The following is a 26,170-nucleotide window of genomic DNA, read 5'->3' as shown; positions in this document are numbered from 1 at the left end:
GCAAATGGACAGGGGTGAAAATGGAACTTTCTTGACAGAGAAACATTAGAGTATTTAAACACACTAAAATGACAGAAACCATCTTTGAGAGGAAATTACTTGACATTAAACTTTTTAGTTTGGCCCGTGTCCCGTCCACTAACATGGCGGAGGCAGGGTGTATGACCTGTACTGCAGCCAGCCACCAGGGAATGATCGAGGAAAGGTCGTCCTGATATTTGAATTCCTGTAGTTGCCTCCTGTTTTCCCATCCACCCATGGGAGGTGCAGAACAGGAAGTTTGAGAACCTGTCTGGAGCTTTCAGCCATCCAAAGCTGCACAGTCACGCCCTCATCACTTACATCCAGAGCAGTGACACAGATATTATCGCCTGAAATTCAGTCGTATTTGTAGCTTTATTTAATATCTCCTTGCTTCTGTGACCTGCTCATTCATACATTTGAAGCTGGGATCCGAGATGAATGTTTAGCTCTTGTCCCTGTGTTTATGTATTCTTTATCTCTGTGTACACAGAGATGTGAGGTTGATGGAGTATCACAACCTCCTGTTTGGGTTCCTTCATAATCAGTGGAGCCTAACAAGGGTCAGGAGTGAATATACAGTATAAACAACTCATGGTCAAACGCTAATGCATGCAACCCAACTGTGATAACCAAAGTGTAGAGCGGGTCAGGACGACTTTATTTAAGGACGAAGCAACATGCTGATATTCATGTAGACCTTGGCTCCTGATGTTTTTCTCCTCATCATTTGAGCCATGAGTGAGTTTCTCCACTGTTTGGAGTTGTTCTCCCTTGACGGCAATTTAATCTGGTCAGAGTGAGTCATCTGTAATTATTAGAGGAACATGAGGAGGAGGAGAAGGAGGAGGAGGAAGAAGGGCAGATTAGCAGATTCCTGGAGTGAGAGTTTGTGTGTGGGATGTTGGACAAATGGTTTGGGAGAGGCGGTCACTGGTGGGAGAGAAGAACCTCTCCGTGCTGCCAGGTTCCTGCTACTGGCTTGGCCATGCTGTTCCAGGACGGGTCGAACCCCCCAGGGAAGATGAGCGCAACTCCGAGAGCCCTTAATCCTCATTCGCCCCGAGGAATGTGTGTGTATTGTTGGTTGAAAGCTGAGAATCATGATCGAGACTTGGCCCTGTTGGTGCTGCGGCCCAAAGTGCAGACAAGGCTGCTTGTTGTTTGGTCTAGGCCTGATGCTGTTGTCCACGACCTCCTCCATGACACCTCCCACAGAGACAACAGCTGACCCTGTCACTCTGTCGCTGGCCACCAACCAAGCGGGCACCCTGGGAAGACACAACCTGCCCTGACCCCCTGGTCCCCAGCGTCGTAAAAATGCCTACATTTGGAAGAGATGGGATTGTGTGTGTCTCTGTATTTTGACAGGCATCTCTTAAGTCTTCTCTGACCTTGATACTCAGGTGGTGTGGCAGGTATGGCCCACTTTCCTCCTGTGTGTGTGTGTGTGTGTGTGTGTTTTCACTGTGTGTGCCAAGTAAGGAGAGGATTAAATGGTTATTAAACACGGTAAAGCCCCTTTTAGATTCCCTGTGGTCCAAGCATCATTTCATTCAGAATTGCATTACACATCAAACCCTTTTTTCCCACCAAAATGCTTTCCCTCCGAAATTAACTCAAGTGTTACCCTCGAGATCGGTTTCTCCCCGGAGGTGTATTGTTATGGGAAAAAGTGCGATTTGGCCATTTAACTGTGAAATTGGTGAGTCATAAATGTCATTTGCGGTTTAGGACAGAGAGATGGCGTAATGGATACGTCTCTCTTCCGCGGAGGTGGGGAGTGATGGAGAAGGGAGGCTGCTCGGGAGGGGAGATGATGAGGGGGAGGTGATGAGGTTAGGAACCCCAGAAGTGGAAGAATGTGTGTCGGAGCCAGAGATGACACCCCGTAACAAATCTTTAAGTCTCATGCTCTGGTCCTGGACCGTGGACTTCCACCCGCTGCTGCCACGGAGGATAATGAAGACAGTGATGATGGTGTCATTAGATTAACAGCTTTTATTGGGCCTGTAAAGTGAAGAGTGAAGTTCTGGCTTCTTATTCTTCAGCTGTTCTCTGTCAGTTTTAAAAGCTTTTTAAAAGACCATGTGCGATACTTGAATCGTATTTTGTCAACGTTTCCGCCGAACGCGAATGCTTGATTGGTTTATTGGTTTACTGAAACCCTCTTATTTATTATATTTGAGTTCTGTGGTTACTTTGTGTGTCTGTGTTTGTGTTACCTGTGTTAAGATAAGTAGAACAATTGCTGGCTTCAGGGATCTGGAGAAGGGGAAGGTTTGAGTTAGTTTCTTATGAAAATAAGTCATTACATTAAGTCTTTACAGTTGAGCCTTTCTGTAAATATTTGGTTATTTTTCCTTAAGCTAAACCTGGAAACTGTCCTCAACCAATCAGGTTTGATGTATGTGTTGCAACATTAGCTTCTCCAAACATATGGGGTTCCCTGGCTCTCAACAGGTTTAAAGGGGAACTCTGGTTTCTTTCAACCTGGGCCCTATGTCTCTCTCACTGCAGATTGTCTGTACTCCTCTTACCTAAGATTGAGTTTTTTATACGTTGTTTTATAAATGTGGGTGTGTGAGTGAATGGCACTTGAAACAACTTTTGGAATTGGTCCAGTGGATCCATGACCCGGTGACAGTGGCTCCAATTTAATCGTATGGGGAAACTATAAACAACAATAAAAGACACTATAAAAGACTCAAGTTGTTATTCTGGGACTTTGCTAAGAGTTTGGCAACATTACACACATCTCGCTCCAAGTTGAGAAATACTGGAATTCCCCTTTAATACGATGTAAACACAGCAGAGGGCTAGGTCTTTAAATGTGGCCTCTCTCGGAATCCCAGATTTTAGGATAAACTTCCTCTGGTTGTAAATAACAAGCATTCTCACATCGCAAGACTAGATCAGAAAATAAGGCCTCACAGGCTACACATCTGGTAAGATGTTCCTACAATCGCTTACATAATCCTCTGTCACACAGATTTATCTCAGTGAAGATGAGATGATAAGGAGAGAGAGTAAAGGAGAAGGTGGGTTTATGTGTTGAGAGGGTGACTGATGGCTTCAGTGATGGCAGATTGAGCCATGATGAATGCAGGGAATGATCTTAGATATGAGCTGGTCTAATGTTTCATATATGTCCAATTAAAAGGTGAATGTGTCATATTTGGTGTCTTTTGGCTTCAGATGAAAGGAGACAATTCCCTTTTCTCTCAGGTAACCATGACGGTGATGTCTTAACTAAAGTTGTCTGGTTTTTAACTCTATCTATCACCACACCTCCCACTGCAGACCTTCCTCTTCCTCTTACCTCAGCTATAGAGTTACTTTTTAATTTCTACCAGACATGACAGGACTGGACTGTTATTGCACTCAATTAACTGCGGAGGTGGAATAATAGAAATAGCAGAGAGCGTGTCAGACCCCAGTGAGACTTTGGTCTTTACGGTTGTCCCTTAAATGATGTCCCGTCTGTCAATATTTGGTTGTTCTTCTTCAAGCTAAACCAGGAAACTGTTTATTCACATCACATCCGATCAAGATTTAAAGGGGAATTTCACTAATTTTCAATCTGTTCATCTCACTGCAGACCTTCCTTATTCCTCTTCATCAACCTGAGCTAGAGTTACTTTTTAATTTGTACCAGACATGGTTGTACTGGCGTGTTATTGCACTAAATGAACAGCGGAGGTGGACTGATAGAAATAGCAGATAGTGAGTCAGACCCTGCGGTAATTCAGAGGAGCTGAGAGTGCCTGTGCATCCATACCCGGACCCTTGATCCACTTTCCAGGAGGAACAGATGCTTTATTCATCTCCTCCTGTGTTGCTCTTCATGCGGCTGTGCTCTGTTCACTCGCTGCACAATGACAATTGTTCATTTACGAAGCTGTTCTTTTACTGAAGTTTCCCAGAAAGAAAAAGTCCTAATCAGATAAGTTTGAGTAGGAACTAAGCTGCGCCGGTCACGTGATGCGCCTCACACCAGGAGACGAGGAAATCATTCAATACGTATAGTCTATAGGGGTAGATTATGTTATTTTCAGCTGATACTCTGTTGTCAGCGTCTCTAAAGCCTCAGGGCGGGGAAATCCGTAAGTTACAGTCTCGCTATATGTTCAGACGGTAGTGATGTAATGGCGGTGTTGGAGATAAGGCCTGATGTGGAAACAGGAGAACAATAGAGGGCAGCTCTGTCTATTGGATATAAGCTTAAGTGTGTGCTCTGTTAATGGGGCTAAAGGGTTCAATTATCCATTAGTTTGGTGGGAAGTGAAAGGCTGGGCTAACGGCTGTCTTACTCTGGTCCCTGGGATTTCCTCTTCCTCACATTTATTCTTAATAGAGCCGATATGGAATTTTGGAGGCCAATACTGAAAAAAGATGAGTAAAAGATTTCCATTACCGATCAGCTGATATATTTTACACCATATGCCACACACCCATAGATATTAATCCCCTTGAAAAATGCAAATCTCGCAATATTAATTAAAGTGAAAAAGTCCTGTGTATGCCCCCCGATCTGGATCCACACCTTTTCCCTGACCGATACGGCATCCTTCCACCAAGTTTTGTGGGAATCTGTTTAGTAATTCTTGCATAATCTTGCTTACAAGCGTGTAAACCAACCAGCAAACAAATGGACAGGATTAAAACCATAACATCCTTGGCCGAGGTAAGAACTATAAATAGAAAGAATTCTAAAATACAACCAATACAAAGAACTTGGAATAAGAAAATAAAAGTTTTTTTTAATGCAAATCTTTTCTGTGTTGTTTATTTTGCTAAATAAAAGCTTTCATATTGGCAAAGATTCATGATGACACCGATAATATGTCTCAAGCTGTAATCTTTTCAAGTGGTGATGATATGAATATCAGGGGAATTCCTCCTTTGATCCAACAACATCATCGTATGTGCGGCATACATACATGGAAAAGCCTTTGTTCAAACATGTATACACACTTCCTGCATATGTAAACTCCCAGAAGGCTAGTGTCACCTCATATAACAGTGATGGTCCCACGTCTTTATGTCAATGACTCACTCACATACCAGGTGCTTCCATGTAACGTGTGAATGTTAGAGACAGAGGTAAAAAAAAAAAAAAGTCTTCTCTGAGTTTGCGTGAGAGAATTCCAGGTTGGACATATTCGGTTGGTACTCGTGTCACAGAGGTCACTGCTTGTCTTCACGTGCTGACGTTATTCCCAGATACCAGAGCACTCTTGAGAGAGACGGGGAGGCTGACCCAACCCCTTCTTGTCTTTGTGAGCATAAAAGGCAAGGAAGAGGCCTTCCTCCTCGCAGAAAGAATGGCTTCCTCTGTCCCACATCCTGTGGCACAGTGCAGCATATTCACAGAGGAGCCACGGGCAGCGGTGAAGCACTTAGAGCTCTGCAGCCGCACACGTGAGCTGAGCTGGCTCTTTCTCAGAGAAAACAAACGTCTCTCGTCTCTCTGTTTCCACCATCCACTGATTTTCTCCCTCTCACTGCCCCAATACCTGATTTGTTCTCCGAGAAAAACTATTTTTACGGTCATATTTTATTCCTAAGCCAAAAACCACTGCAGCTGCAAACAAGAGAAAGAAGGGCAGAGGTACCGGGAGCTTTAGATTTGACGTTTGTGCTTATTAGTCGGACATGGACCGATCCTGTTCCTGTGGGATTGTTGAGGAATGTTTTTCTTTTTCAACTGTTTGTTCACTGTTTCAATATTGTGGAACAATAACCGCCCAGACCACTGATGTGTGGGCAAGCGAACAGAGCTCAGCACACAAATCAAAAAAGCCCATAATAAACTGCTGCAGTGAGATAAATCTTACAGCACCAGATTCGTCTTGTTCGATTTTCAGTTTTGCCCATCTTCTGCATTTGAGAGCTAAAAAGTGTGTTTTATCCTGAGCACAGAGCTTCCGGACGAGACATGTGCACGTCTGTTTGCGCTGTAATTGGAGCCGTAAAGTCCCGTCTAAGACCAAAAGATTAGCGGGAATCAGGCTTAATTTGTTAACAAGGTAACATTTTGTCCACACACATGGACGCTGAGGACGAGCCGAGTTATCAAGATGACCCCTAAATTGAAAGCTCTGTTTGAAGGTCTAAATCCTCTCTAATGGCCTGTCCAGAGGTCGCAGGTCAACAGGATGAGCCAGCGAGGGTCATGTATGCTGACAGACTGGTTGATCAAGACAGGTCACGGACCTCTGTAATCTAAGGCAGGGGTGTTGTATAGGATCAGTTAGAGTTCAATGTGATGTGGAATTTGCTTGAATGCAGTTGAGTGAAAGTTGGCCAGTTTGGGTTCTGTGTTTGTTTCCTTTAACTTTTTGATTATTTTTGCTTCAGTCTGATTTCTTAACTCTGCTGAACAGTTGTCCACAAAACTCGGTGGAGGGATCCAGTATGGGTCAGAGATGAATCCATCAAATGTTGGTGCAGATACAAATCAGGGGGCGGTTTGAGGAGTTGTTATTTTCTTTAGAGGCATTTTTCTACATTTTCACAGAATTGCCAGAAAATCATTCTTGGGTCTTGAATTAATAAAATCTGATACATTTGCTGAACATATCTATGAATCTGTGAAATGTGTTGCAGCTTGATTGACTTCAAGGGGACTGTTGGGCGTGTCTTCTGTAGGCGACAGTGAGCGATCAGCAGTTTTCCTCCGTCAGCTGGACTCGCCCCGCCGGCACTTGAAGCTCAGCCAGTTATAACACTGTGCCAACCAGCAGGGCCTGAGAAACTCTTTAAAAACACTTTTCCCATTTCCTGAGTTAATTTTACGTGTGAGAATTCCTGAGTGGACTGTGAACATCTCGCCGCACATGCCTGTGCAATGTTCCTGCCCCCTGTCGCATGTCTGCTGACATGTTCAACAACTCCTGCAGTCCCAGTGGACGAGCTGTGTGTTCGCCCCTGTGTCAACAGATGGACATGTTTGGCTTCACAGTAGAATGACTGTAGGCTCATGTTCATGTTTGATCCCAGTGAGGCAAACGTTAAGCGTAGACCTGCATCACGTTGATTGTGGATGAGGTATCTGATGCAGTGTTTTACAAACTTTCCCACTTTGAGCCCCAGGACACATTAACCTGGTCCCACTTGGTCATGCATGAGCACACTGGTGACTGATTAGTGCATTTGTTAATTATCTTGTGTGTGTGTGTGTGTGTGTGTGGTTGTGTTCTCATACTCCCACTCAGTCACTTCACATATATTTTCTTCCAATCTTAGATTTTCTCAGGGAAAAAAAAGTGTAGGTTCTGACTCTATGAATCCCACTAGGATTTTCTCAGTGTCTGGTTTTCATTTTTCTGTTTGTGTTTATATCCAGTGCATGTGTGTGTGTGCATGTGTACAGCTCTCTGCCGATGCATCTGCTTTTGGTTACAGAAACCCTAAATTATTTCTATTTTGCAAATGAATACCTGCTGCCTGCAGCTAGAACAGAACATGTTTTACATCACGTTGGTCTCAGCAAATAAGTGCTCAAGGACTCCTTAAATAAAGGAAACACTAAACACATCCCTGTTTTATTGTAAAATGTACATATAATACATCAGCAGGTATAGAGGGCTTTGAATCTGGCCTTGGGTTCCTCTGGAGAACTGATGTGAAACTACACTACTTTGTGTCCTCTGGATGTTTTTGGCATTTGTTAATGGAAAAGTTCAAAATTTTGGGAAATTATAGGAATGAGCTTTTTTGCCTTGAGTTAAAGGAGAAGAGAGATTGGAGATTTGAGAAGAGAGATCATATTTGTTTAATATGAAACTTCTGCAGGCTGACTGAACTTACCACAAAAACTGGAAAACTGTTATCTGTTACACTTTGATGGAAGGCAGGAGTCTTCACTAAATTAATAAAATATCTGTGTTAAACATGACTTAAATGCACTGAAAAGAAGAGAATATGAAATATATGTATAGCTCACAGGAGTCGTTGATATGAAAACTGGGTTTGGCTTATCTCGGTATCTGAAACACGCCGCTTCACATCGCGCTGGTCCAGTATGTGCACGTGCCGCTCATTCTCACACAGACACACACTCATGCTTGTTTACAGAGCAAGTTGCACCAGGATCCTCGTCTTCCAAGTAAGGCAGTGTGACCAGAAATATTCTCCTCTCCTCCTCCTCCACCTCTGTTCTTTCATCCCAGCCTCTCAGGACCAGAGAAGGCCAGGAATGTCAGAGCAGTTCTACCCCGCACATTCTCAATACAATTATCTCTCCTCCTCCACTTATCTTTCAGCATTTCTTTTTTTATATGCTTATGTCTCGCTCCTGTTTCAGTCCGTAGCTGAGGACTGTTGACAGCATTGTGGTCAGTAGCACCTGATTAAAGGAAAGGGAAAAGCTCAAAACAATATTCACAGAGACACTGACTTATGACCTGATTCCATTTATATTTAAATGAGCATATGACTTGTGTAGGTTTGTGCGTTTTCTAGTTTGTGCACATGTGCTTGTATTTATGCTGTTGCTGGTTAATCTGCTACAGGACACTGTGTTGCTGTATCTCCATGTGCTTCGTAACTGTCTCTTTTAGTGCCGCTTAATGAGCCGAGTGAGATCACCGTGACGTTTATGGAGTAAACCTATCCTGATTGTCTCCATATGGAAGTCGTGATCTGTGCTGTGTCTCTATGAAGTGACTTAGACGAGTTTAAACTGATGTGATGTGCTAAATTTACTGGAACGGAGCAGGATCCAGTTTGATGGCTCCTAATGTCGGTGCTGTAGATACGGCCTTGAAACATTACTTATCTGTGCAGGAAATGAGATTGACTTTAAAGGGGCACAGAAGCATGTGAGGTGTTCGACTCCTCTTGTTATTTCAATGAGGCTCACTCAATCTACACATGAATCCAGATGTTGATGGGAAAGTTCGGCGATGTGATCCATTTCGCGGAGTTGCACAGTGTTTACTGACAGGACACGAAAGCACAGTATCTCATCAGACGTCACTGAGAGAAACTAAATCAGCCAACTTAAAGTCAACACAAATAGAAGACTGCCCAAAACACAGAAGACAAAAGTAAACACAAAGCGAAGTGATGCAACAATTTGGTTGTATTGTGTACAGGGATCATGACTCAGACTCTCAGACAGTTGTGAGCTTTTGTCCAACGAGAAATCCAGGCAGCAGATTTACCAATTATCTTCACAGCTTTGTGGCTCACTATAAAACAATGTGCTGGCACTTGTTGGTGTGAAAGCCTGACTTCTGGAAAGCAGAGTCAGTTTCCTTTTCCATTTAGGGGCAGAAAGAAAAACTAAAATGTTTTTTAGATTTTTGGCTTTATTAAACAATGACAGGAAACGGGATCAGAGAGTAGGGGGAGACATGCAGTAAATTAACATAAAAGTAACGTTTAACATCTGATTTGTATTGTGATGGTGAAAGAACAAAACAGAAACAGAAACTCTTCCAGTGTCAGTTTGCACATGTTAGTATCATTGGGAAAATAATTTATAACCTATTCTTTAACCACACTGATGAACTTCAGATGTACTGATGAGAAAAAGCAATAATTTAACCATTCTTGATTAAAATGTTTAAAAACGACTCGACTTATGACATATATTTTAGCGGCTTGTGTGCTGACATTATCCAAAATGTTTCCAACAATCATCAAACCCAAAGGAATCTCAGATTTTATTCAAGTTAATAGGACGTTTTATTTTACTGCGTCACACTCTCTGCCTTAAACAACCTTTGACAGAGGAATAACACACTGTTGGCCAGTTAGCCAGTCGGCTGTTTTTTCTGTTAGCATTGGTCACTTGATACATTAAATTATCTGAGAATATGATTTGTGCCTCAGTCGTGTTGGGTAGACTTCCATCCCATGATCCGACACTCCTTCGTCAAACTAGGTCATTTCTTATTGTTTTAATTGGGAGACTACAAACAACTAAATGTTGGCATTTCACTCAGTAAAATCCATTATCAATGTGGAAGGAAGGAACCTGCTCCACTTCCCCACCGCTGAAAAGATAAAACTGGGAGAAAACTCTCCAACAAAATCCTTTTCTCTGGCGACATAGACTTTCACACTATTTTGTCAGAAAACCTTGTGCTTTGTTTTCTGATGTCAGCAAATGTTCCTCTGCTCTGATTCCCGATAAGAGGAGTCACAACTTTGACTCATGACTGTAGTTACAGATGTACAGAAGCCCTGAGAGACGAATTAAAGTGGGGGATTATTTTTTCTTCTTCTTGCTCTTGCTCTTGTTCTTGTTCTTTTTCTTCTTGTTGTTGTTCTTCTTCTCTTCTCCTCCTCAGGATAATTTCACTGTCACCTGACTTCCTAAAGCCTTCCTGACAGAACGCCTCACGTTGTTTGTTTGTTTTCCAATAAGGACACAATCCAGTTAGTACAGAAAAAAACAGCATTCTTGCAATTCCACAGCTTGATCCCATGATTCTTCTTTTTTGTGATAGCCGTTGTGTTGTCTTAATGCTTTAATTGGCTATTATTCAACTGTGTGTATGGACTATGAATATACATGTGCAAAAAAATGCGGAGAGGGATGTGAATGAACAAATCCTCCCACACTCACCACGGGGATTTATGAGATACTGGTTCAGCAGCGGTGGGAGGTTATGGCAGGAATGTGATGTCGTTCTGAGAAAACGTCTGTAGATGACATTGAGCAGATGTTTGTGTGATCTTAATTTTTCCTTAACACAGAATGAAAACACAGTGAAACACCCACAGCTGTACGTAAATGTGGAGCACTGCAGCGATGGGGACATTTCTGCCCCCGTGTGGTAGCAATCAGTACTGCTGTAATGCTTTTAATGAAACCTGTGGTCCAAATGTGTGCATGTGTGTTTCACGCAAGGGAAAACAGTTGAGGATTTTGAGGAGACACTGAAGTACCCTTGTCATGTTTAGAGATTGGCTGGAACACATGAGGAGTGGATTTGCCCACTTTGCCAAGAAGAACAGATGCAGTGAGTCATGCAGCCACAGAAAGCTGAAGGACAAACTGTCTTTATTCTGCAGGCTGCAAAGAAAGAGACCCCCCTGTTGGTTTGGGAAAAAACAGTTCCCTTGACAAAAGCTAACAAATTGTGCAAATTACTCTTTTCTCCTTTCCCCTCAATTGTTTAGCCTTTGTGCAAAATGTAGTTAAGATGCCTCACGTCTGTAACAGGATGTTTCATGAGAAAAGCGAGGTCAGGAATGCAGTCTGATTCTGCATGGTTACAGATATGGGGCTGAATTGATTGGTTGTAGAAAAGTTATTTAGCACGAAGGCCTGAGTGATATGTCATTAGCTGATCAGAACCCAGATAGCGGACCAACACTGAATCAGCATTGAATCAATGTTAATGCATCAACCAGATTATCACTGAAGCAATGTTGAAATTTAAGGTTAATTTTATATCAGGTTTGCACCCAGAAATAACATTATTAAAAAGAATGTTATATTATATTCTTGTTAAATAATGTATATACTATTATAACATGAATAACGTTTCAGTAAAGCTCCAGAAAAGCTACTAAATGGACCTGGTCAATCTCCATGGTTGAACTTTCCACACTTTGAAGCGCATCATTTAAAGCTAGGGTTGGTAATCCTGGAAAAACTAGCAAGAGCAGGCTACACTTTGAAAATATGCAGCCAGTACATCTTAACCCCTCCCATCAGCACTGCCCCCAAAAACATGTATGTGCACTGCCTCACAACTTTTCCGTGACTCACTCCCTAACTTCTGGCTATCATGGGCAGGGTGCGTGCAGGCAGGCAGGTCAGATAGTGACAGACAGGTACGCCAACCAATCATTTAATTCGGTCTGAATGGCTATCCGGATGTGAAGAGGATTTCAACCAATAAGACAAAAAGTGTTTCAGAAACAATTTACCAATCCTACCTTTAGGCCAACATGAATGAGGAATCCTTAAAGTGCTCAGAAAATGATAATTTGAACGTTGACATTTCTGTGACAATTGGGCAAAGTGTATCTGCTTTATATATGGCTCATATGTGGATCCAGTTATGTAACAGCTCTGTACACTCAGCCTGGGTTTACATTAAAAGTGTAAAAAGATCTCTTGCTCTGCGTCGAGCTCTGTAATCCCGAGAGCAAACATTACTCATCACTTCCTCTCTCCTGAGCTCATCTCACAGCCGGACTCACGTATTCAACTACGTCAGACATGTCAAGCAAGTGTTGTTTAAACATGGGGCCTTTTGGGATGAGGCTTCAACTGACGTAACCCTAGAAACCTCGGCCACAGCACACAGTGCTCAGATACTGTATCAGTCTATGAAGGCCTGCGAACGTGCCTCTGTGTGCCACGGCCTTTTTTTGTTTCTTAGCCCACTCCCGCCTCTGTAAACAACTACAAACACACTGTACACACAAGCATGATAAGGCACTTTTTTTGCACAGCGCCCAGTGGATTTAATGCATTGCGTCATCTTGGCTTTTCACAGATTGGTGAAATCCAGACCTGCCATCCAGGCTTATAAACACACATCCGGAGACACGTAAGGCCACAGAGGTTTACTGGCTCTGGTTCAGTTTCTTCATAGCTCAGTGACTCACCAGCCACTGTATATTCACAGTGGACGCACACACTCATCACGGCAGAGCCTCTGCTCCGTCTGTTTGCTCTGCGGACGATCACACTGTTTGGGCTGAGTAACATCATCTTCATCTATTTATTTTCTCACAGTCTGGATCCAGAAAAATCCCACTTGTGCCCAGCCTGTATACTGCGCTGGTAACCAACCACAGAGTAGAATACTCCACTACAAGTATAGATGAATAGTTTAAAACATTACCTGCATAAAATCTCAAAGATTTCAGAATATACTTTTTGGGCAGTTTAATAACAATGCATCATATACTAATAAGGTAAATATATTTTTTAGGTAAAGTATCGATCAGTAAAGTCACTTGTGTACGAAGCTGTTTGTTAAGGATAAACTGAATCAAGTTTTTCTCTCCTGATACAGATTCCATGAGGCCTTTATAGACTGTATAGCTTGTGGTATAGGAAGATAGTGATGTCCTTCATCAAGCTATATACCTGAGGATCTGTATGATAAGCTCCTCTTAAGATGCCTCTGTCCTGCAAAGAGCCCAGATACCAAATTGGGCAGTCATCCGCTTCATGGCTTCAAGACTCATTAGCAAGACGCTCTTTTTGTGCAGATGACAGTTGGGTCTTTGTTCCATCGCTCCCATCTGGTGTTTGGGTTTGTGACGGTGCGTAACGGACGTAAAAGGAGAAACAAACGGGCGACATCAAAGCAGTGCTACTTTGATCTATCTGCAGATTGCGGCGCTGTGTTTGTAGATCCAGCGGCAGACACCACAGGGTATAGTGGCGTGTCATCACTAGCGCACACAGCGTCGTTTCGTCTCATTTTGAGGCTGCATGGCCACCGGCATGAAGGAATGTCTGCTCTGTCCAGTTGTGTCTTAAACAGCAGACAAAGAGAAAAAAAAACAAGAATTAGACGGACACAGAGCGACAGGTGAATGAGGGAACACTTCACCGAGAGTAGCTGGGATTTACTTTAGTGGTGATGACAATATGCAATGGTCCCTCATTGCATTGACGTGCCTTAACTCCCTTAGTGAATTGGTAAAAAGAAATCGCAACAATCCAGCACCAGGAGCTCTTCTCTCTGTGAGCCTGCAGGTTCGTTATAATAAAACACACATGTGCTTAATCGTCGGAATCCATACTCCTCCTCTGCTGTTTGTCTTGCGACACTAATCTGATCTGAAGCAGGTGTTCCTCAAGTTTTCCTGAGAAAACAATTAAGGAAACCAGAGGTGCAGATGTGAGATGGAGTGATGTGTGAGCGAGCAGGAATGGGAAATGACATAGTGCGTCAGGCCACATGTGCGTAATTCAGTGCAAATAGAGGAGAACAAGTGCGGTGGGACAGGTCGTGGGCAGCTGGGGCCCCAGATCCTGAGTGAAGTGCGTTTCCCGTGGTTTCCCATGGTCTTAGGTCCACATATTGATTCAGTTATCAGGTATGTTGCAGAGGATTGTGTCTAACAAGGAAAACATGGGATGTGTTTGGAGGGGATAATAAGTTATAGAACATAGATTGACTTATATGAGATGTAAGGTTTAAAAGGTTTGGCAGGGATCAAGATGAATCGTAACGGGGCCATTTACTGTGAGATCGTGACAGAAGGCCAGAGAGAAATATTTGTCGTCGGCGGAGCTCTGCATTCTCTGCCCAAGTCCAAAGAGTCCTTCCAAAGCCCTGACAGCATCTTGGCCGGACGCAGTGCACGTGAGTTGAGCAACAGCTGGAGGATGGAGGGGAGAAGGAGGAGAGGAGCCCTGAAAGAAAGAGCCAAGGCAATTGAGGCCAGTTCCCAGGCTCCAGCCCCTGGAGACCCCAGAGGAGAGGAAACAGGCGGAGGGGTAGAGGGGGAGCTAAAAGGGCCAAAGCAGCTGTGGTGATGTTCTTCTGTCTGAAAATCCTGCTTCAAAGTTAATCAGAGGTCCCTTGATATGGTTTAATAGTAACTTGATCACAGGATATAAAGACCTTCTTTGTTTCCAACAGTATCATCAGTGAAATTAAAGCTACATAGTTAATATAGTGATATTAGCAATGGATAAAATTATATAAGTGCATGTGAACATGGTTCATGTAGTGGAACCAAAGATGATTATCACGCAAATCTGCATTTCTCTTTACTTCTAATTTGTTTTTAAGCTTCTTCCATCAGCATCATTTTCAGACATAGCTGATATCGTTTTTTGGCAAATTAAACCTGCTACGTTGGCAACAAGTGGTGATGCAGTGACATCTAGCGATTACATTATATATTGCAACCAGTGGAATAATGTGCTTACCTCACATTCCTCACCCAAGCAAACGGAGAAACTGAGAGATGAAATGTGAGAGGCCCTCTCTAGAGCCAGTGTTTGGTTTGTCTGTTCTGGGCCACTGTAGAAACATGGTGGTGCAACATACAGGACTTATTATATTCCATATTTGCCAATTGAACCCCCTAAATGCTAATGTGACTGTTGTGTCTACAGCTTGTTTCCGCTGGCACCAAGTGGCCAAAAAAAGAAGTTAATGCAGGTATAAGGTGCAGGTATAAGGTGCAGCTGAGGCGGAAAACTCACGAATCATCCTTTGACATTTCAATGTCTCTGGTTTAAAAATGATCATCTGTGGCACAGATCAGTGTAAGACTTGCACGACACAGTCAGGCTTGCACGAAAACACTGCAGGAGTCCGTCATGCTGAGATTTACAGTGTCAGTGGAATATCTCTGAACCATCTGACAGGCCAAGACCCTAACATGCTATAAAAGAATGACAGGATTGCAGCACATTATTTCACATCTGCTGGATGACACCCAGTGACCCTCACAAGGTGTCTGTTATAGGGTCCAGCTGGTACACAGTATTTTCATTTGTGCCTTTGTCTCCATGTTTATTATCTCTCTTTCCAAACACACTGATGCTCTTTCTCTTTTCTTCGTGCAAGTGATGGACCATTTATTTTTATGTCTCTCCTCTTCCTCAGGGTTGTGGGACATCATGTGGGAAATGTGACTGCAGCGGCGTGAAAGGAGCAAAGGTGAGATTTATTTTTCCTGATTTAATTTCCCTTTCAACTTTTATTTTTTTTATAATAGCCCAATAGTTCAGTAGGTTTATTCACTGATTCTAAGTGCAGGCTTTGTAGGCTCACATGAGGCTGAAGCAGCTGTCACGATGCTCGCTATGTTGGGACTAATGGGGTTTTTGGAGCTGGGTCTGGACGAGGCTCAGTCACAGAACAGGGACCGGGACGAGAACAAAGATCAGTCTGAATTAGAGCATGTCCGCAAACACAGCTGGGCTGACGGCTCCGTTCCCATCAGATAGAGGGAAACTCTCAGATAAAGATGAAAAAGTGGGGGATACACAAACCACAAACTGGCTGCGAGCCCTCGGGCTGTCAGCACTCCACCATGACTTTTAATCACTGACCTGGAACACTGAAAGTTTGTGTCGGACAAAGATAATTTTTAATATAAGTTAATTTTTTTCCCCCTAAGGACAACAACGGTAGCAGTTGTGGTATAAACACCAAACCATATCTACATTGTTCTTGTGTGTGTTGTCTGAATAGCCACAACCTGATATAACTTGTTCCTCTGTGTCAGGACGTCGGTTGTTGTCCCAAAACCATTAAAAATACACCGGCGTGCCACATTACACTGGGTATCATGTTCCTTTATTACAATGAACATGGGCACTGTAGTTTACTGTGAGTCAGTCCTACGCTCACTGTCTTACTGCCAGTGAATCAAATCCACAGAGGAAAATAGTCCCACATGAATTCACTATTTACTCCTGTTTGAGACAAAATACTGTGCTTTTTATAAAATTCAACTTTATATCTGTGACCCATTTTGAAAGAATGTGGCTTCAGCAGGAATGAATGGGGCTAGTGCCAAGTGCCACATAGAGGGTAGATATTTCATTATTGTCAAGTATTTAGAGACTCGAATGACATTGTTGGTTTCAGTCTTTTAATGGAATTTGTTGATAAATTATATTTTATTTGATAAAACGCATAAAAACCCCTCTCACTCTTAAGTAGAGGTTCCCAACCTGGACATCAGGGCTGCTCATAGACTGCAAATAAAGATTCATGATATGACATCTCCCCAAAAGTGAAGCCCCAGCGTCTTGATCGCCCCCTGGTGGCTGACTGTAGTATGGGTCATAAACCTGCCTTCTCCTCCTACTGTTATTGGATGGGACTAAACTAAAAAGTCAAAGTACACATAAAACACATTTTTCTCAAAGATGGTTTCTGTCAATTTAGTTTATTACACTGATGTAAGTTCACATCTTTATTTCAACAGTAAGTTTCATGAATCATGATTGCTTGAGCGCATGTATCGACAGGACCTCGCTACTGCGCAGACTCTGACTCCAAATGCCCAAGATGGCATAGGGTTATCCCTTTGTATCCAGGATATTTTGGCTTCATTTATGGATAGTGGGAGGAAGTGTAGACACATCATTCATCTTTATCTGTAGTCTAAGGGACGACCACTAGGAGTAAATTATTATCAGAACAGGAACCAGAAAAGACCAGAAAGTATCTCAGGCTCACAGAATAATGTTTGGTTTCAACTGTTTCCAAAGCAGCTTCTCCCCAAACTCCCCTGAGAGTTTTATGTCTTATGATGTCACTTCCTGGAGTTTCACAACATGGGGTTGCCGCGGTAACCCCGGGACAATTCCCATGGTAAAAAAACACATAATATTTTCTCCACTAAGAGAAATCAGATGTGTTGTGATCATAGACCTTAAATAAATCCAGAACGACTCATGGAGAGCTTGTGAAGCAATGCCTCCATCTAGTGGCAGATAGTGGAAATATAATCATTTCATTCTGGTTTAGTTTAAGGTCACCTTGAAGGTCACAGTGGGAGATTTGTTTTCACCAGTATCTGTGTTTATTGTTTTCAAATCATTAAAGTAAACTGCATTGAACACTAGAGATATACAAGCCTTTATTAAGAATCAAAATATAGTGATGTCCATTTTAAAATAAGAAATATTTATGTCAAAACATTACGTTTTTTATTACATATTTACGGAATTAAGTGACATTTTGTAAGTTATTGGGTAAAAGATTTCAAACCCGTTGAAATACATCATTTTCAAAATCATTTATTGACCTTAAAAATAATTTAATAATAATTAATAAAATGTCTTGAAATCTATTTTGAGAACTATTTTAACATTGTTGGATTAAAAAGTTCCTTCTAATATAAACAAGTATGGTCTTTTGTATCATTAACCTAACAATCTGTGTGTCATAGGGTGAGCGGGGATTTCCTGGTCTTCAAGGTAACATGGGATTTCCTGGGATGCAGGGCCCTGAGGGGCCTCCAGGAGCAATGGGTCCCGCGGTCAGTACACACTCATACACTCACACATTAAAATGAATAACCTGAAATGACTTCGGGTGGATCTGATATTTGTCCCATGATGCAGACATGTGACATAGTCGACTGATTTTATTTGCCCTAACATAAACAGGGTAGACACACACACACACACACACACACACGCACACACACACACACACACGTGACTGCAGCTGGGTTTAATAAAGTTTAAAGACACAAAAAGAAAGTTTGGTGAATTGTTCAAGTACTATTGAATCTGCATTTTGTTTCCATTATTTGTAATTTCTAAGACAATTAACTGTCCCGATGTCTTGTTTTTATAATTTCTGTGGATTGTGATGATCATGGGGTCATCCGTCTCTTCTTAGGGAGGTATGGGTGAACCAGGGGCTTCTGGAATGAAAGGAGTGAGGGTAAGTATCATGAGTTAGGATATGATGTGAATTTAATCATATGCACTATTTTTATATTGCTCATGTTTAGGTTGTTGTATTATCTGGAGACAGTGATGTTGATAGGCTTTTGACGTTACAGGGTCCTCCTGGTCTGCACGGTTTCCCAGGAAACCCAGGACTACCAGTAAGTTACTTTAACCCCCCTCCCGCCCCGTTACCTATCATCCAATCACCATCTAAACAGTAACACCCTCAAAATAACACAATTTAGGTCATTTTATGTGGCTCAGATAATCAGGAAGCTGCAGAGATTCTGTCAATAAGTAGCTGCTGATTATTTGTTCTCTCCGACTCTCAGGGCATCAATGGAAACGATGGCCCACCAGGTTCATCAGGTATCCCAGGATGCAATGGGACTAAAGTAAGCCATTTTTAAAAAGGTTTTAAAATCAGATTTGCTTCCCCAGGTTTTGTGTCCATTGCTGATGTTAAACCCTTCTGACTGTGTGTGTGTGTTTCAGGGAGAAAGAGGACTGGATGGCACCTCTGGTTTTCCTGGTCTTCAAGGACCTCCGGTAAACAAGCTCAGCTCACATGACAACCACCTCAATAACCAGCTCACATTCAGTTACTGATACACCAAGAAAGACTGCTTTGTTTTAACAGCCACTGGGAATATTTTTGTACATTTGAAAAAAGTTGGTTTGTATTAAACATAAAAACTGTTAGATTGGAATTTAATTTCTACATAAGCTAGAAATAACTTAACTGATCAGTAACTTGCAATAGAAATATTCATCCTACCAGTATATGCAACATTTATTCATCTCTTTCCTTCGTCCCCGCTCCTCAGGGCATCCCAGGATTTCCTGGAATAAAGGTCAGTCGTTTTGTCTTACTATGTAAATTTGTTTGTCTTACAATACAAGTATGAACCAATCTTCCAATGTGATGAGACATCTGTTCTTTATTTTGCCTCTGACAGGGTGATGCTGGTGGTGTGATCGGGATTGTTCCCGTGAAAGGAGACAAAGGATTCCCTGGCACACCTGGATTACCTGTACGTTGTGTGTTTATGTGCGTGCATGAGTCTGTCCGCTCTTGTGTTTTTGTGTTTAAACAGAGACGATGTAATTCAAGGTTCTTTCCAAACGTCTTTCTCTTGCAGGGATCGATCGGACCTTCTGGACCCACCGGACCTCCAGGACCTCGCGGCTACCAAGGACCCAAAGTAAGTTTCTCCCACAGTGATGAGCAGTTTATCATCCTACACAGTCTGTGTTGACTTTCTATGAGTCAAAGCATCTGGAAATACTGGAAAAAAATGTACACTTAAAAGAATCTCTGTAGATAGTAACATTTTATGACAGTTTGTTTGACTGATTGGATATCTGTGTTTCACAGGGTGAGCTAGGCCCCCCAGGCCCTGCTGGAGAGAAGGTATGAGTCATCCTACATACAATAAATTTTAAATTCATAAAACAATGTCTTGAGCATCCAACTCAAACGACATTGTAACAGTTTCTTTTTTAACTTCCCTGCAGGGTGACAAGCTGGCTTTTGTGAGTGAAAAAGGAGAAAAGGTGCGAATTTTAGTTTTCATACACTCCGTGCACAAAAAAAGTTCTATCTTTCTTATAATAAGAGAAGAAAAACTTCATTAAGAAAAGGTCTTGTGGTCTCCTCTTAATTCTGTTGTTTATTGTTGCCGTCTCTCTGCAGGGTGAACAAGGATTTCGGGGCCCCCCCGGTCCCCCAGGACCTCCATCAGAGGGAGTGGAAGGACACACCACAGTCTACGTACCTGGACATACGGTACTCTCTCAGCTCTTTATCAAAGAAATAAAGAGAAAATTTACAAACCAATCACCAAATATCAGTTTATAAAGATTTTAATATTGTGTGTTATTCCCTGAATGTGTTTGTGTTTTTATTCCTGCAGGGAGATAGAGGACTTCAAGGAGATAAAGGAGAGAAAGTTAGTATTTTGCACTTAAACTGTTGAGGTGTCTGATGTTACTGTGAACACAGTCTCTTTCTTATCTTTAATCGCTCTACTTCTTCAAAACGCTTGATATCTTTTGCAGGGCATCTGCACACCTCATCTCAATGGTATTAAAGGTGAACCTGGACCACCTGGACCCAGAGTAAGTGACAAAAATATGTACGTGTGGAAAAAGTTCTATACAATATAATAGTTTGATAAATAAAGATGAAAGTTCAGTGTTAGTCATCAGTGATTTTATGGAGATTGATTAAAGAAGGGAAAGTAACTTTTTCTTTTAATTGTGTGTCATTGCAAACTTGTGTCACCTGATTTTGAATATATACCCATTTTTTGGCTAACACTGATCCACACCAAAACTCTGATTACTCCAGCAATAAATTAAAATAAAAAATGTTTTTGCACATCTTATATTCATATTTTATTTCAGTCATATTCCTACCTTTACCGTTGCAAACAACTACTGCAATTTTGCACACTTGTCTCTTATTTATAGTTTGTCATCTCTTCTGTCTTTGCTATTGGCAATGCCCTTGACATGCTGCTGAAACACAAACATTTTCTCAATTTGGGATCAATAAAGTGCGTCTATCTATGTATCTACTACAACATTAATCAATGTGAGTCTGTTTCTGTGACTTTAGGGTAAACCTGGAAAAGATGGAGATTATGGGACAAAGGTAAATAAAATAACTTATTGTATTATCCATCTACTCTACTGTCCAATTGTTGTTTTCTTTATTATTATACATTTTTAAAAGCTAAAGTGCTACATATATTCACACAGGGAGATAAAGGATTTCCAGGAGGTCCCGGATACGTTGGTTCCCAGGTAAAATTATTTGTATTTCTTTTAACTCTACACATATTTAAATTTAATTAAATATTAGTATGTGTAGAGTTAAAAAATAAAAAGTAAAAATGTTCTCCCTTTTTTTTTCAGGGTGAAAAAGGAGAACGAGGACCACCAGGTTTTGTAAGTGATCTCACTCCTTCCTCTTTTCTGAAAACGCAACTGTAACTGGTTACAAAGAGGATCAGGTCTAAAAACTACCAGCAGATGTCAGCACATATTCATTTAGTTACAACTGATTTACTGACTATTGTGTAACATCTTCTACGGACAGAGAAAACAACATTAATTCACATCACTTGAGTGACAACTTGAGGAGGATTTTCTCTCACAGTAAAATTCCCTACATCAGCATATAAATTACACATGATGGGTTCAGATTTTCTCTTGACCAATTATATCTAATTGGATATTAATGGGCAAAATTATTGATCAAATTAACATAAGAAAACGATTCTGACCATTCTGTTAACTCTTTCTATTCTTAGACGTAATCTCATGCCAGAGAAAAAGCAGAGGTTTGGCACAATAAGCTATTTTAAATAGAAGTAGGGAATTACCTGGAAGGGATCATTTTACAAAAGAAATGCTACTGTAGTGAATGTGGGCTCCAGAATTAAAGAAGCTTGAGCTACAACGGAGACTTTCACCAATCAGTTACAACATTTAAACTCCTGTTTGTCAGTACGCTACATGGTGACGTAATGTTTGCACATGGTTAATAATGCAACACATTCATACAATGAGTGTGATCAGAGACAAAACAGATTTACAGTCCAGTGTTAATTTACTTCTGGATTTCTTGGCCTCTGCTTTTCAATTGTTTTTACCATTTTGTCAAAATGTCTCTCACAAGCCGCCTAACGTAAGGGCAGCACAGTTCTAACTTGTTTCCCTTAAAATGGACAATGGCAAAACCTATTCTATAGTCACTGAGGTACATGATGTTATCCCAGAGAGTTATATTAATTAAATATAATATATAATATAATTTGCACCAGTACAAAAGTAACGGTAACATTATGTGGAGAACAGTTATGCAGTCAACTGATCTGAGTTCAGGTAGATCAGTGAAGTGAGATTTAAACATCTTTAAACAAAAATGGACATGAATCCTTAATCTATATAATTATCCTTTTAGGGTCACGGTTCCCCTGGCCCTCCTGGTCCGCATGGTCTCCCTGGGTTACAAGGAGAAAAAGGTAAAATGAGGTCTCAGTAAGCCTTCATATGTTCAAACTATATGTGGACTTATATGCATTAACACCATCCTTGGATCCCACAATAACGCTGTTTCCTTCACCTTTGGCTTTCCTCTTAATCTACAGGTTTCCCTGGGCCTCAGGGAGAAGTAGGTCAACCAGGTAAAATAGCACAGTCTACTCAATGTAATACACATGACACATGCTAATCTGAATAACACACTAACGCTGGCTCTCTTCTTGTACCTTAGGCCGACACAGTGAAGGGCCTCGAGGAGAGAGGGGTCAGAAGGGAGACGTGGGTGAGAAAGGAGAGAGGGGTATAGAGGGAGAGTCTCTGGTTGGTCCTCCAGGACAACCAGGTATCGATGGCCCCCCTGGACCACCCGGACTCCCACGTATGTCTCATCGTACCACAAGCATTTGAATATTTGAAACCACGGTGATGCCTCCATTAAATGTAGACTTATTTTATGTGTTTCTGTGTTGTGTCTGTGCTATGACATGGACGAACAGTTAATTCGAGTAAATGTGACATCACGAGAGGTAATCTTGGCCCAGCTGGACCTCCAGGGTTACAAGGGGAAGTTGGACAAAAAGGTAAGAAAAAACACAATTGCTGCTGATTAACAAAACTGATTATGGACACTTTGACAACAGGTTTGTTTGGTGTAGACTTCTGGACTTTTTAGTTTATCCTGAACCAAAATAACAGATGTGAAAGATGCCACGGACCAGGGTCTTTCAGCGGACCAAAATGTGCAGTCTACTATGACGACACGTGATTAACACATGAGTTTATGTGCCATCAGGTGACCGAGGAGATACCTGTGTTCAGTGTGAGGCTTTCGGCCCACCTGGATTAACTGGTCCCCATGGGCCTAAGGGAGAGCATGGTGAGTGAAACTGATACATTCAGTTGACGTAGCCTAAAAGTCAGGGCACTCAGAATTTGTAGCTTGCCTTTTAAATATGTGAGTGTTTGAAAATGTTCTACAACCACTTCACTTCTGTCTTATTCTTCCTCTTTTTCAATTCATCCATCTTCATCTGGCAGGACCACCCGGTCCAGTTGGAGGCAAAGGAGAAAAGGGTCAGTCAGGCACTCCCGGACAACCTGGACGACCTGTGAGTGAAACAATATCTACGACACTTCAGATGACATCCAAGCTGAATGTTTCACAGAAGAAACTTGAGAACGTCAAAGATATCAGAATATTTCGCTGATATTTTTCTTCAGTACATGATACATTCTTTTGACCTGTGCAGGGTACTCTGGGCCATTCTGGGTTGCGGGGACTTCCTGGTGCTGTTGGTGAGCCTGGCGACATTTCCCTAGCTCCTGGTCTGAAGGGAGACAAAGGTCTTCCTGGTTTTGCTGGTTCACAGGGGCAGCCAGGAGTGAATGGACAGTCAGGGAGAGACGGCCTCCCGGGTGTACCTGGCCTCAAAGGAGAACCTGTAAGTTTGTGTTTGTGGTTTAAGTGCGTAATTACTCAGGATATCAGGGCAACATGAGCATCCCTAGTGATAACTGATGACTTTAAAAAGGACCAACAAAACAAAAAACCCAACAGGTGAATAAACTTTTGGACCTCAACTCTACACCACTTTTTTAACAACTAGCTGTTTTGGTTTTGACATCCACTACTTTCACACACAACTTTTCATAAGAACATTAAGTTAACAACCATCTGGTGAACATACAGGAGATCAAGAGCAAAACTAGATCAGACCTCCCCTTTCTCTAATCTCGCTTTCAGGCGAAAGACGGCCTTAAGGGTGAGCGAGGATTTGATGGGGACCCTGGTCGTATTGGAACCCCAGGAGAAAGAGGTCCTCCTGGTCTTCCAGGCATCGGGCAACATGGAGAGGCTGGAGAGAAAGGCAGTCCAGGGAGACCAGGAATTCCTGGAGCTTCTGGAGGACTAGGTATGTGTGGGATATACACATACTATAAAAATAAAGAGTTAAAGAGAACTCATATTAGACTGTATGTCAACATTGCACATGAAACACACATACTCACACAGCTACTACAAATGGGTTTATTATTAAAGCTCACTTTGCATCCCCCAAGGTGCAAAAGGGGAGCCAGGTGTGGGTGTGAGCTCTCCAGGACCTCAGGGAGTAACTGGACCACGTGGAGAAACTGGCAGATCTGGAGGTCAAGGTGAGCAGCACAATATATTTGTAGTTATACTCCTCTGCATAACATTATTTAAAAATCTGAGGATAAGTCATTGAACTAAATGTTGTCTTTGTTAAGGCAAATATCATTTTAACTGTAATGGAGGAGCAGAGTGTGATTATGAAATCACAAAAAAAACATGCTCAGATATTTGTAACGATTGATGGCAGTTAGTCCTGTTTACTGTTAAACATATTGTTGGTTGCAGGGGACAGAGGTTTGGTGGGAGATGCAGGGTTGCCAGGTTTCCCTGGACAGAAAGGTGAACAAGGATCCTATGGAATAGGTTTTCCAGGGCCATCAGGTCCAAAAGGTTTGTTATTCCATGTTAAACCCATTCATCACTTCATGCATCACAAACATTTCATACACACAGAAAATGTAAACAAACTGTACATGATACAGAATAAGTACATGTAGGAAATGGAAATGTATATCTATGTTTCTAGGAATCAGTGGAATTCCAGGAGCTTCAGGATTACCAGGAGAGCCAGGAAGACCAGGACAGGACGGTTTCAGTGGACAACCTGGTTCACCTGGACAAAAAGTGCGCAGTTATTGTTTTGTTGCATGTTTTTATTCATTAATTGATTACAATTAATCTTGGTCTTTTACCATGGAAAATGTGTTACTTCAGAACAAATACATCAGTCTTACAGTTTTATCGTTGTACAATAACATTAAAATTCAAACACTAAAAGACTAAAATGTCAAAAACAATGTGGCCAGAGATGGTGATGATGCAAGCCAGTAATTGTTTGTACACCTTGCAGGGTGAACCAGGGCGTGGTCTTCCTGGCCCAAAAGGTTTGCAGGGCCTTCCGGGAATTCCTGGTTTCCAGGGAGAGAAGGGTAGCATTGGACCACATGGTATTCCTGGGCAAGAAGGGCAGACGGGACCTCCTGGATCTCAGGGAATCACAGGTACTGTAGGCGACTGTGAAGCCTGGTTCGATATTGTTGGTACTGCAGATTTAAAAGGCTTATCTCCAGTACCAAGCACTATATTATCTTCCTTTGGTCTTTAAAATTAGGTGACATGGGACCCCCAGGGCCTTCTGGACTGGTTGGCTTACCAGGTGAACCAGGAAAAGGCTCAACTGGAGCGCCTGGAACACAGGGACAACCTGGAGGGCCCGGACCACACGGTGAGCACAAACATAAAATCCAAACATTCCAAACAAAATGTCTGTCTTTCAGACTGGGAATATTGATTTTCTTTATCTGACTGTTAGTTTGTGTTGTGCAAATCCCTAAAACATGTTTATATTTCTTGAACAGGTAGCGTAGGTGTAAAGGGAGAGAGAGGCTACCCTGGAACTCCTGGTCTGGACATGCCGGGACTTCAGGGAGAGAAGGGAGCCTCCGGATTCCCAGGACCCTCGGGCTCCAAAGGACTGCCAGGGCGAACGGGCTTGCCAGGCAGGGACGGGCTGTTAGGAAGCCAAGGTAAGACGGACAAACGGCAAACACATACACAAGAAAAGAAGAAAACAAAATCTAAAAACCTTTTCAGTGATTTGCAATCTTAACCGTCAGTGTTTCTTTTTT

General features: G+C 42.0%; 1 protein-coding gene across 1 annotated transcript in view; it reads left to right on the top strand.

The window, feature by feature from the left end:
- The window catches only part of col4a1 (collagen, type IV, alpha 1), a 38,370-nt gene that overhangs the window by 2,441 nt on the left and 9,759 nt on the right, over nucleotides 1–26,170 (top strand). The window contains exons 2-32 of the mRNA XM_035175252.2: nucleotides 15,582–15,635; nucleotides 17,884–17,973; nucleotides 18,342–18,386; nucleotides 18,508–18,552; nucleotides 18,727–18,789; nucleotides 18,890–18,943; nucleotides 19,222–19,248; nucleotides 19,354–19,428; nucleotides 19,537–19,599; nucleotides 19,773–19,808; nucleotides 19,913–19,951; nucleotides 20,091–20,183; nucleotides 20,311–20,346; nucleotides 20,456–20,515; nucleotides 21,018–21,053; nucleotides 21,161–21,205; nucleotides 21,317–21,349; nucleotides 22,368–22,428; nucleotides 22,555–22,590; nucleotides 22,680–22,826; nucleotides 22,945–23,028; nucleotides 23,241–23,324; nucleotides 23,486–23,556; nucleotides 23,698–23,889; nucleotides 24,192–24,360; nucleotides 24,509–24,601; nucleotides 24,828–24,932; nucleotides 25,069–25,166; nucleotides 25,393–25,543; nucleotides 25,654–25,767; nucleotides 25,901–26,068. Of these exons, the coding sequence (XP_035031143.2) occupies nucleotides 15,582–15,635; nucleotides 17,884–17,973; nucleotides 18,342–18,386; nucleotides 18,508–18,552; nucleotides 18,727–18,789; nucleotides 18,890–18,943; nucleotides 19,222–19,248; nucleotides 19,354–19,428; nucleotides 19,537–19,599; nucleotides 19,773–19,808; nucleotides 19,913–19,951; nucleotides 20,091–20,183; nucleotides 20,311–20,346; nucleotides 20,456–20,515; nucleotides 21,018–21,053; nucleotides 21,161–21,205; nucleotides 21,317–21,349; nucleotides 22,368–22,428; nucleotides 22,555–22,590; nucleotides 22,680–22,826; nucleotides 22,945–23,028; nucleotides 23,241–23,324; nucleotides 23,486–23,556; nucleotides 23,698–23,889; nucleotides 24,192–24,360; nucleotides 24,509–24,601; nucleotides 24,828–24,932; nucleotides 25,069–25,166; nucleotides 25,393–25,543; nucleotides 25,654–25,767; nucleotides 25,901–26,068 (2,467 nt within the window). The remainder of the gene's footprint in view (nucleotides 1–15,581; nucleotides 15,636–17,883; nucleotides 17,974–18,341; nucleotides 18,387–18,507; nucleotides 18,553–18,726; nucleotides 18,790–18,889; nucleotides 18,944–19,221; nucleotides 19,249–19,353; nucleotides 19,429–19,536; nucleotides 19,600–19,772; nucleotides 19,809–19,912; nucleotides 19,952–20,090; nucleotides 20,184–20,310; nucleotides 20,347–20,455; nucleotides 20,516–21,017; nucleotides 21,054–21,160; nucleotides 21,206–21,316; nucleotides 21,350–22,367; nucleotides 22,429–22,554; nucleotides 22,591–22,679; nucleotides 22,827–22,944; nucleotides 23,029–23,240; nucleotides 23,325–23,485; nucleotides 23,557–23,697; nucleotides 23,890–24,191; nucleotides 24,361–24,508; nucleotides 24,602–24,827; nucleotides 24,933–25,068; nucleotides 25,167–25,392; nucleotides 25,544–25,653; nucleotides 25,768–25,900; nucleotides 26,069–26,170) is intronic.

This window comes from Hippoglossus stenolepis, chromosome 13 (assembly GCF_022539355.2).
Source record: "Hippoglossus stenolepis isolate QCI-W04-F060 chromosome 13, HSTE1.2, whole genome shotgun sequence".
Taxonomy (NCBI): Eukaryota; Metazoa; Chordata; class Actinopteri; order Pleuronectiformes; family Pleuronectidae; genus Hippoglossus; species Hippoglossus stenolepis.
Note: the sequence above shows the minus strand (reverse complement) of the source record. Positions and strands in the feature narration are given on the sequence as shown.